This window comes from Amaranthus tricolor, chromosome 1 (genome assembly GCF_026212465.1).
Source record: "Amaranthus tricolor cultivar Red isolate AtriRed21 chromosome 1, ASM2621246v1, whole genome shotgun sequence".
NCBI classification, from domain to species: Eukaryota; Viridiplantae; Streptophyta; class Magnoliopsida; order Caryophyllales; family Amaranthaceae; genus Amaranthus; species Amaranthus tricolor.
This window is the reverse complement of record NC_080047.1, coordinates 149653-162155: the sequence shown is the minus strand read 5'-3', so window position 1 is coordinate 162155 and position 12503 is coordinate 149653. Positions and strand designations below refer to the sequence as shown.

General features: G+C 34.5%; 1 protein-coding gene across 2 annotated transcripts; it reads right to left on the bottom strand.

The window, feature by feature from the left end:
• Nucleotides 1-111: 111 nt before the first annotated feature.
• On the bottom strand, nt 112-11652 carry LOC130818474 (uncharacterized). 2 transcript variants are annotated; one of them, XM_057684647.1, is made up of 18 exons: nt 11213-11652; nt 10797-10859; nt 10392-10485; nt 10158-10266; nt 10049-10087; nt 9372-9455; nt 9206-9267; nt 7532-7634; nt 7266-7448; nt 6645-6704; nt 6159-6215; nt 5896-6066; nt 3655-3729; nt 3459-3569; nt 1856-1926; nt 1336-1545; nt 1137-1230; nt 112-656 (listed from the first exon to the last, which is right to left on the bottom strand). In XM_057684647.1, exons 2-18 carry the CDS (start codon nt 10855-10857, stop codon nt 360-362), a joined length of 1881 nt encoding a protein of 626 aa, XP_057540630.1. In that variant the 5' UTR covers nt 10858-10859; nt 11213-11652; the 3' UTR covers nt 112-359. The 2 variants fall into 2 exon arrangements, with proteins under 2 accessions (XP_057540630.1, XP_057540635.1); XM_057684652.1 differs by having other exon boundaries at nt 10428-10485.
• Between the last annotated feature and the right edge of the window lie 851 nt (nt 11653-12503).

Sequence of the window (12503 nt, the reverse complement as noted above, 5' to 3'; positions counted from 1 at the left end):
GAAATTCAGATATGTCCCTCAACCTCAGGGAAATTCACCATTCACCAGCATAACATTTTTTGAGAGAACACCAACATAACCTTTGTAACAAATAAAATTAAAAAGAGCATGTACAAGTATAGTAATAGCCTATAGGACATTCCTTATAGTAATTGGACAAATTACATTAGGTAACAAGGGAGCCTAAAGGAGAATACATAGAGCAGTATTGGGCAATATTTACAAAGTAAAGCTACTGTAGTAGTAGTAGTAGTAATAGTATTTCTCAAAATGGACAAAATCTGCTACTCAAATCTAATTTACAGCATTTACCACTTGCATCTGCCGCGCTACTTGTCACCTGAAAATATATTCCCTCTTCATTGTAATTTGTGCTCTCGTCTCATCTTCTTCTTCTCCTTCATTATCTGAGCTGCTAGTATAACAAGCTCTACCATCTCAATGCCAGCTGCAGAAACTGAATCCATTTTATCAGCACTACACTCCCCCACCTTACTATTGTCCTCCACATTAATATTGCTATCTTCCTCCGCAAACCAGCTAAGAGGCAAGGCAGCACTAAGAGCAGTTTTTACCAGTTCTGCTTCCTTCATGATTTCATCCAGCTTCTTTGTTGTATTGGTAGATGCACCTGTCGATGAACGTGTGCGTTTGGCCTACAACCACGTAAATATACAAAGTTTATTATTGACCATGTTAGTTAACAGAGCTAATGCATGTTTTTTCAAGGCTCATTTCATAAATAGTGGTAATGGTAATAATTTCTAGAGTAAAGTTTCATGAAAAGTAGCATGTCATTCTCATGGGAATGTGATTCTATCCTAGTTTTTCTTCATAATATAATATTTCCATACCATCTAATTCCAACAATTCAAGTGGTAACGGATTAAAATGGATTGTGGAAAAAAAATCTTTGGATTTAGACAAGGATGAGCCAATCTTCACAGGTGATTTTTCTAGCAAAATTACACCAAATTCAATTAGTGTTAACCCTTTTTTGGTTATTTTATAGTGCCAAACTCGGACTATTATATCTAGAAAAAAGCTTCCCAAATTGAGCTATTTAAGTGTCAGCTGAATACAGAACATAAAATATGGCTGCAAAAACAAATTAATGAATATGTTGCAAGAATTACCTGTATGAGAGAGACTCTAAGTTTACGAATATCAGATGTCAATCGTACCAAGTTTTGCATGCTCTCTCTAAGGCTTGCAATCTCAATCCGAAGCCTGCATGCTAATTTAATAGCTCCAATTAAAAAACTTAACCATACAGGGAAAATGTAATCTTGCTAACATGAACATATACAAAAATGTGATTGAAAAAACATAGACCTTGCATCATCCATGCTGCGATTAGAGCTTCTGTCCAAAGATTGTTCAGATTCCAAGTTAGGGGGAGCAGGAGGAGGAGAATTCCATTCTGTACCAAGCCAGCGTTTTGAAGTTTTCTTCAAAAAGTTCGTTAACCTCCCATCTCTTTCAGAAGCAATTGTTCTACTATCACCATGACTAGGAAGAAGGTTTTCTTGATGAGTAGTCTTCCTGCACGTTATGATACAGACATTTAACAAGAATAAAGATTGAGGCAAGTAAAAGCTACTTTCATAAACCCTTAGGAGGCAAACAGCATATGATATCAGAATGCGAAGTATAGTTTCTTATAATAAAATGAAGCATCTGAAGAGCAGTTTTTTTCTCCCTTTTTTAGAAACATACATAGAACTGTCACACACATTTTAGTACATTTCATGACAAGTATCAGAGGTACACACACCAAAAAAAGGCCAAGTATTGATTATTGGTAAGATCTTTCTATGGGAAAGGAAGTGGAGCTTCTCTAATGAGCACATACTCTAATAACAACTGATATTCCTTTTTCACATCTGCCAGTTCAACAAGAGCCTTCACCTTCTCCTGAGTGGCCTGAAAACATGATCTCAGTAAATGAAAAAACCACAAAATTAACTAGTACGGAACAAGTAAAACTAATGGACAACAAACATAATCATACTATCAATATCATATGCATAAACAGGTGAAGAACACTAATTAACAATCCTGAATTCCTGAGCACGGTACTGTAGAAAAAAAATAAAAATAAAAAATAAAAAAATACACTAGGGCCAACCCAACCCATCATGGGAAAGAACTATCAGTAAATATCATGCTGCTATAGCAACTGCCCCTGCAGGGAAGGAGGAGGAGACCTATAGAGCAAGGCCAAGTCACTTCTAGCTACCAGATTTGCTTCAGAAATCTTATTTCTCTCCCTAGCATCACTTTTCTAGTCTCCATAATAACTCTACCCAAATTTTAGTACAAAGGATGGATTTTAATAACAAGTAGTTAAGTACAGGGCCAAATATGTAGACTTTCGCCATTTTTAATGCAACAATGGCTGCCAATCATCCTATAAGTGATACCTAGATTTTCTCACCAACTTTAGTCCTCAAAGGTTAAAGATACAGATTGTGGTCTCTTGTGATGTGTAACTTACTTCCTCCCAGATAAAAGCAAAGACCAATCATGGCCAATCAGAGATCACAACAAACGTTCTTTTACTTATCTCCAGGTGTTTTAGAGGAATCTACGAGCAGGGGAGAGAAGAAGAGGAGAACAAGATTATTGAGCATCTTAGCGATGATACGGAGTCAAAGTCTTTATAAACTACGCACATTAAAACCAGAAAGAAATAGTTAGATAACCAGCAACAATCATTTAATAATTTGGTAGTTGTTTTATAGCCTTGTGAGAAATATTAGGAACACAAACACACCAAAATTCATTCTGATATAATGTAGTGTTTGGGAACAAGTATTTCATGTTAAATTATGAATTTCAATTATGAAATCATAAATGAGGAATTTGAAAATGACAAGATTTAGGTAATCATTTTCAAATTCTCAACTTTAACTACTTAAAATACAATGGTGAAATTTGATTTAAATCCAAATTTAATAATTTTTGAGTTGCCAAACAATAAATTTGGGTCAATTCCAAATTTCCAAATGAAATCATGGTTCCCAAACATAGCATAAGGGAATTCAAGATATGGCTGAATGAGAGGGGTCCCACTTATAGCAAAGTTTCCTCTCATCTAAGAAAAGATGTTATATCCTCCTGTCTATTTCAATCCACAAAGCTAAGTTTTTCTTATTTTTTCTACCAGTTCTGCCCTCTGCGCTCTAATTTCATCATTCTCTGCATTAACATCTATTCCACATTTTTCAGGAATTGTAGGAAAATCTTCAGCAATTTTCAGTTGCACCACTTACAATGTTGCTCCTTTTCTCAACTACGTATTGCATTTTTGCCCCTTTTCTCGTGTACCTAACGCAGTTGCAATAAAGCATTTTGCTCTTAGGAGGATCATTTCTTTGTATACACATTTTTAAACATGTTAAAAAGGAACCAGTGTCAAGATTATTTTCGCTCAAGAGGAAAAGAGAAATTACAAGCTGTAGTGTTCTCTGAAGCTCATCCAAAGTTTCCTGAAAAGCAACTTGGACATTTTTTTCAAACAAATGTCTTTCTTCTTGCTGTGATAGAAGCAGTAAAGCCGAAACCTGATTAAAATCAAGTTATTGTCAAACAACAAACATTCCAAAACACCAGAGAACTGAGAAGAGAAGGCAAATAAATGATTTTTACTTTCTCCTGCAACGCCTGTGACAGAGCAGAGGAATCTATCATCTGAGAAACATTTGGTGTATTGGAATCTGATACCTACAGTGAAATGGTAACAAACATCAGATAAAATAATAGCTAGTTTCCATAACGAAAAATCAAGTTTAGCCAGCATGGCATTTACAAAAGTGGCCATTCTAATGCAAATCATATATGAAGAATTTGATCAAAAGTGGCCCATCTTGTAATTTACCCAACTCGACATGCAACAGTCAACTGACGAGACCTAATATAAATCTCTAATTGATCGGAACTCAAATTAACCAATCTAAATAGCTAGTTAACTTTAAGTATAACCAACTATGACTGAACCGTATTAATGCGACCTAGTGTTAACCCAACTTGAATTCAAATTGATGAGGATCCCAACCTGAACCTAAAAATTTACAACTTATTCAGGGCACTTAATTATCCCAACTTGAAATCCTCCTAGACTCGGCCAGAAGCACTCTTGCGAGTTGCGCCACCTCTAGGAATTGTTCATTTAAAGAGCCATAATCACTCACAGGGAAATGTTGCCTCGGCAAGCTCCTCAGTTTTCCCCATCGCGTGATGAGATGACAGTGGTTCTCTCATTGAGCCAAAGCAAGACATCGTTTTCAAGCCTCACTATTAGAGCCTGAATTTTATCTTTTTCATGGAAGTCATAAAAGGTGAAGTAGCATTCCATTCTCATAAATCACCCTTCTGGGTTTGTTGTAGTGAAGAGAGGTAGGTTTAGTTTCTTTTGCCTCCATTGATTTGGATACCCTGAATCTGTTCTTGGCTCATGTTTTCTATGGTCAAAACTATATGGAGACCTCATTCTGGTTCTTGGTTTATGTTTTGTTTTTGTTTTTTGAAATTTATCTGTTTGTTGCAATATTTTATCAATCAAGTTTCGGATTTGGGTTTGCATATTCTGGAACTCGGTTTGGTTAAGTTGGGTGGTAATCTGAACTGGATCCGCTTGTATTACATAGCCTAAATTTGAGTCTGTAGCAAGGCAATGTGTTTGGTCCCTAGCAATAGTTTGTTGGAGTGACGAGTCTTTGGGTTTGGGTGGGTATCATTGAAGCCAGCTCCTACACCAGTTGCAATGGGCTAAGGTGTAGTCTGGTATAGGTCATGTATTGTTTGCTTCAGGCAGAAGTCTCTGCTAAGCAAACCGTTTAAATTCAGAAAAAAAATGGAGATGAGAAGAAAAGTAACAAATTAAAGCAGAGAAAAACATGACATAACAGAAACAAAATGTACTAAAATATAATGAAAATATAAATAGAACATAAACATGTAGAAAAAGTGAAACGATAATATGTATGATTAACTGCTCGAGTAGAAAAAACTCCCAAATAGTCATCCAACTTTTCTGAATGCCATTTCTCCTTTTTCCTATATACATATCACATTTGGCCACTTGACAAATTTCATTCTGACATAATTAAAACCTTAATAGAGTTCTATTACACAATACTCCTCTATGCCCTTGACTTGGATACAATTTCTAGTTCATCCAACTAAATTTGCTACGTTATGTTTTTTGGAAATGACTCCACATGACCACACCCTCATCAATTCTCATACACCTGTTTAATCGTTTCTTCTCATTCCATCCACACATTTCAAATATTTGTTTTATTCTCCCTAAAACTAAACAAATTGAAAAGGCAACAGTGTACTAGTGGCAAATACAAGAGGACTAATAGTTGTCCTACCCAAATGTCAAATATCGCATGGCAGCCTTGGCATACTCTCAACATATGGCATATTCCCAAGATCGTATTGTTAGGTATATTGATTATCCACCTCATGATGTACATTACATTATCCTTTGCTTGCTTGCTCCTTCATACTCCTTTGCGTAATTCAAAAATTCTTATTTAGGACCGTCCTAAAATTAGGACGCTATTTCATATGTGATCATTTTTAAAGCTTATGTGATTTTTTTTTTTGTAAGGCTTATGTGATCAATTTTAAGGCTTATATGATCATTTTTAAGGCTTATATGATCACTTTGAAAGGCCTATGCGCTCATTTTTATTTTACTATGTGATCATATAGGCCTTTCAAAGAACAATAAGGCCCTGAAGACATGTTCTTGAGCACATTGCTATTGCATTGGCACCTAGAGACTTGCGAGTTGAGCACATTGATATTGCTATTGCCTTTGCACCTAGAGACATACGAGTATGAGAAACGATCATGCAAACAGATGGGCTAACTGACCTCAGCAGAGTAGATGTCTTTTGACAACTTCTCAATCTTTTCCTGAATGTTGCTGACAACAGATTGTAGATAGAATTTTTCAGTATCAAGTAGTTCTATGATGCATGTCTTTTGTTGAGAATGATATTCACGTATGGATGAAATTCCTTCAATAAGTCTGTCCGACAGAATCTGATTTGAGAACATATTTACCTTATAAATAGGCTATATTTAGAGAAGGATGATTGAAGTTTGAGCATAGAAGAATGCAAAAAAAATCTTACCTTTTTTCGCACCAAATCAGTAATCTTACTCCTTAGGTGCTTTTCAATTTCCAACCCCTGCAAAACATAAACATGAAGGAGTCAAGGCATAGAAGTATCAAAAAAGAAAACGGAAGGTAGAGGCATTCATTTCTTCAGAAAGCTATTGAGTTCACACATTGCATAAATATGCATATGAGCAGAAGAAACCTGATGTCAGTAAAAAATAAGGATAGAAAAAACAGATGATTGTTTCAAAGAACTCAGAATTGCCACATTTTCATTATCTTTATCGGAAACACAGGGAAAGAGGAAACTGCACATTATCTTAAGCAGATTTTGGGGAAAACAAAAGATAATCACCAGAGGTACAACTCAAACAATAAGTATAGAAAACAAACTTGGTGGACAATATAATCCTAACAAGAATACACTAAAAAATATTTAATAAATGCAAGTAGAAAAAGGACCTAACGAGGTTCACTTTCTGAAAAATTTCCATCTCACCATTTGCATCTTGAATTGAAGATCTCCTCTTAACGTCTCCAGCTCTTCTTGCATAGCAGCCTGTCTGAGGAAGAACTAATAAATATGGCTAGGTAATATGATTATTTGACACACAAAAAGCCCATGATTTTGTTCAAATAGAGAAAGCAACACGTTTAATTTTGCACTTCATGTAACTTATTAAGCTCGATGATGTATTGCATATAATTAAATTTTCAAGTTTCCTTAAATCATTCAAAAAAGACTCCAGAGCTTAAGAGACATTTTAGCCAAAACCACGTATAGCCAAGGCTTTTTTGTTGCCTCTGAAAATCCAATAATAGTACAACACGACTTACACTTAACAGACAGCTTATGTGTCTTACCAATCAACCCAGCCTTTAAATATTGTGAAAGGGTACTATGAAATATAAGTACATACACTCTAAGCAATATAGTCAATGCTACAAGAGTATTCAGTCAAACCAAGACAACAACTTTAGTAATTGCCCTGAAATAGGACACAAGACTTGTTGCAGGGCTTGCGACATAAGAATCTACTTCAAGGTTCCTATTATAAGATATTGAGATAATTTTATTACAAAACAATGAAAATAATGTACAAAATGAACAAGAACTCACTACATAGGCGGCAGTCGTAGTCTCCTTATAAACATTGAAGCTCCATGATTCTGGGGGGTCATTACAAAGCCATGCACATTTTTCATCCCAGCAAACATCTTCATACTGATCGTCACACCCACTTTCTCCATCCGTCTTACCTTCAAAAGTTTGCTGTCGGATCTTGTAGAATTTATTAATAATCTGTCAAAACAGGAACACAGTTTTACAGAAGCCAGGTGGATAAATCTATGTTAAAGCACAAGTCTATATGCAAAGAAAATTACCTTACTGAACATTTCTATCTCCTGACCTTGTTCAGCAAGTTTCGTCTTTAAACTCAATAATTGCTCTTGTGCCTCTATCGATCTTGCAGTGAGTTCTAGTAACCTGCTTCAAAACTTATTAGAAGTCTATCATATCCTATATCAGCTTTTTGCATATAAGAATCAAAATTATATAATTACATGAAAACTACAGATTGAGAATTTATGCTTTAGAAACCTTATATCCAACCAGAGAAAGGTAAAATATGATTTTCATATATCTGCTCAAATTAGTGGTAGCAAAGAAGTGTACTGGTGTATCATGTATGGCATATCATCTATGGTATTACAGCTACAAAGGCCTTGCTTTTGTAAGTAAAAGTGAATCGCATCAAAAACACACCAAGAGATTGCAAACCGATACAAATGACGTATAGAGTCGATTAAACATCATGCTCCTAAATCACTTACAAAGCTCTTGAACAAATAATTTAGAAACCAAATTAATATCTATTTCACTTTCCCTAACATGTACTCGTAACATTAGTCTAAGTGTCTAAATTCAACACTTTGAAAAATGGGAAATCCAGATAACAGTCTGTCATTACCAAAGTTACAGGCTCATACAAATGATCAGACCACTGCCATCTTGCAATGCAAAAAATAAAAATGAAAAAGAAAATGTGGTAAGCCTCTCAACATCTCTCCATTGAAACAACCCACATTGGATCATGTATTCCTATCAATTTCAAACCAATAACATGAAGTAATAAGTTTTTCCAAAACCCCAATAAAAAAATTAATTTTAAAAAAACTTTCCCAATTCAGAGATTTAACAACATTACTCTAACACTAGAAGATAAGTCTCATAATGGCTAGATTAATCAGCCGAATCCATAAAAAGGTTATTTTCATCAAATGAATGTAATGCAGCAACTAGGTAATTGCTACTTCACATAAATACAATGTACACTCCAGTCCTTCACTGTTCACAGTATGCAAACATCATTATTTTTCAATACAGATTCCCATAATAAATAAAAAATAAAAAAAATCTTTAACTCACTCATAAACCATGCCCTTGAAATACACACAGAAAAGTAATGCCAAAGCTTTAATTCCATATTATTGGGATGGACTACATCAACCAGTTTTCAAACTCAGTGGCTGTGACAACCACGAGCCAAAAAAGGAAAATTTCAGAAAGTATTAAAAAGGCTACGGTGTGGAGGATTATAAAATGAGGTACACCAAAACACTCCATAAGAACCTTCCAACAATTTTGTAGAAAAAATCCAGAATGTTGGAGTAATGAAGGGATGATTTTTCATTTTTTACAAAATTATCAATAAAACGAGAACGGCGACATTGAACTTCCACTCTTATCTCAGAAGAAACTTACACTTTCCAAGCAAATACAGCTCAGCTTATTAGACTTGGGTTGCAATAAAATGGTTCTACAGAAGTTGTAAGGAGACTATTTACCCTGGATATTTCACATTCATACAACCATTCTTCAAAGAAAAACAAACCATAAATGAACTTTCTAACTTAATATCCTGATACAGCAAAGCAATTAAAAAATTAAGCACAAAGAAACCATTGAACTCATCAACTTTCACATCAATTACACAAACCATAAACACATATCTCAAACTTGATAAGCAGATCAAATGGAAACATATTGAGATATACCTTTTTTCAGTATCATTTAATTTCTGAGACACCAGATCTTCATTTTCTTTGGCCTTCTCAGCCTGAAAGCAATGAGAGGACATTGATACAAATACAAGTATACACGATCATGAATACTACAGTTCACAAAGCACTAATCAAGATAAAGAGTGTGGTGAATAATCACCTCTAGTATTGCATGATCACGATCAGCGAAAGCATTAGTAACAACTCCACGCAAATATTCAAGCTGTTTAGTTACTTCTGAATTCTGCACAATGGTGAAAGGAGATGAGAGAAGCCAGAGATGACAATCAATTACATAATTCCAAACAAAAACGAACACAAAATCCTGTCTGTAGTCAGATTCGTGCTTTAAGTAAGAAAATGAAGAAACATGTTCAAACTCACGAATCCTCAAACATGAAATTCTATTATCGATATGATATATAATATGCACACCTTAATATGGAGAGTGGAGACTATATGAGGAAATTCTATGATTCTACTATGCTAGCACTAGAACAAGTTAAAATCTACAAAATTGACAAACTATTTATTCATTCTCAATGGGGCCAAAAATATTATAGGTTTGATTTTGGGTTATTGGGTTATAATGAACTAAACACTTCTAATTTATAATGGTAAGTTGCAAATGATGTTTTCTATCAAGAGTCAATCGTAAACAACATTTTTGTTGTCACAAGGTACGGTTGCATACTTATGAGTTCCTAAATAGCAATGTAGAAATGTCAAAGCTTCAACCATAAGAGAAGTGCACAAGTGAGGAAGCCAGGTTAGTAAAGCATATCAAGAAAGAGAACAAAGAGAATAACAGAGTTAGTGTGAGAAGCATACACAGACCTTTGCAACCTCCAGTTTGAGGAGTTGATCCAAATGAGTCTGGATATAGAAAAAGAACCCATCAGACACAGACAATAGTACATAACTACCTACGAAGCAAGGAACTCACTTTTATTCTCTTAGCCTCAGATAGCTCCTCCGTGATATTTGAATTCTCTTTAACACAATCAGCCAACTTCTTCTTCAAGTTCTCAACCTCTTGTTCCAAGCCAGCAGTCCTAATAGATCAATTAAATTTTTAGGTCGTAGAATGCCACCAACTTAATTTTCCAATCCCAGACGACAAAACATTACAGATTGCTATAATTCCCAGCAATCTATTATTAACATAAGATGTGTATACCTTCGACAATACAACTGAGTAGCAAATGCAACATACCCAGGACCTGCTTGCTTCATGCACAATTCCTCAATGTCTTTTTGTAGATCATCTCGCTCTACCAATAAAAGTAATATATTAGTAAGATGTAATCAAGGTAACAAAACCTTGATAACCAACAGAAAAATCAGAAAGCTCAACTTTGCTCGCCACAAAAAAGTACAACACTAAAGCCTTTAATCCTAAAACACGGGTCTGCAATAGACCTATCATAAATAGTAAACATTTAAACTTGGCAATGGACTAAAAAGGGGATGCAAACCCTCAACCAAGAATCAGGTAACAATCCTAAACAGAATGAGCTTACTACTTACTAGTTCCTAGGGTATCTGACTACAGACAGTAATAGAATTAGACTTTCAAACATACCTTTTTCCAGTTCCTGTATACGGGCGTATAATGACTCACTGTCACCCGAACTCCCATCCATTTCTGAAAATGCAAATTGTCACCCAAATTTAACAATCGAGCGTAACATTATGGTAAGAATTATTCACAAACACTAACAGCCCATTTAAATTATATTCAACGGTGATAATTTTCATGCTCAGTCATCAATAATGACAAACTTGTAATCGGAAAATCAATGAAAAATACAGAACTATACACATAAATTGACTAATCACAAATATTAATCTTTTACTAAACCAATAATAAAAAATCATGCATTGAAACTACTGATACTAAAAACAAAAAAAGTGCATGCTTTAAACATGAAAATTAAGAAGTCTTTCTTATATGTGAACATGGAGAAGAGAAATTGCAGTAAATAGAAGGATACCCACCTGAAAAAAGGAGAAAATTTGAAACCTTCGAGCCAGTATTGGATGAGGGGTGCCAAATTGAAGAGGGAAAAGGCTTTAAAGTTGAGACTTAAGACCACTAATGTCTGCAACACATATAAACCCAGTAGTTGTTGATGAGGGCACGTCAATCAAATCAAAGAGAAGAAGATGAGAAATACTCCAACTCCGGAAGGAAATGGTGGAGTTTTGAGTAAAATAAAATTGTGGAAGATGAATTGACTGGTTCGATTACTACACGATCTGACGTGCATACACCATCAGTCCATCACCATGTTTGACAAAAGGAAGATGTCAACTACTCCTAAATCTAAATCAATTGGACATGGGAAATTGGGAATCAGATTCAGGATTGTGAGTTCTAGTTTTGGATATTTCTCGATTCTTGGTTTTTGATTTGTAAAAGGGTTATAAATTTGGTGCACGCCACAACCAATATCTATTAAAAAGATCGGAAAATTCCAACTCACATTTATTTAAGTTTTGTCCTATGGATTTAGGAGATTTGTTAATTTTTGATTATTTGACAAGGTATTTTTACATTTTGTTATTTTTTACCAATTAAAATAAAAAAATCAAATATTTAATTATGTCATTCTATCTATTTAAAAGATTGAAAATTTTTGAGTGGCATTTATTGGGAGTTTTGGCACCTGAATTTAAAAGATTTGTCGAATTTTAATTATTTGGCAAGGTATTTTTGCACCTGTCATTATCTACCGATTAAAATAAAAAAAGAAAAATCAAATATCTAATTATACAATCTATTAAAAATATTAGAAGATTACAAGTGACACTCATGGGAGTATTGCCACATGGATTTATCAAATTTTCTAAATTTTGATGATTTGGCAGGGTATTTTTACGCCATATCATTTTCTACTAATTAAAATAAAACAAGAAAAATCAAATCATATCATACTATATGAAAACGACGATGTATTAGAGTTCGAAAAATGTGTTTCAAACTCTAATATTGCCAAGATCGAGTGTATGAAGTTTTGTGACAAACAAATTACGCTATCAATAAAATCAATGTTTGTAGGAGAAAATAAAGCAATAGAATGACACAAAGATTTAACGAGGTTCACCCAACTAAGGCTAGGTCCTCCGGTGTGTAGTATCTCTTATATAATCAAAAGGAGTTCAAAGAACTCTCAAACATGGAGAATTACAATAGAGAAGAGATATAGGCTAGTGTTTGGCTTGGGGTGTATTTTGTGGATTGATTACATTGTGAATGAGAGCTCTCTATTTATAGGAGAGATCATAC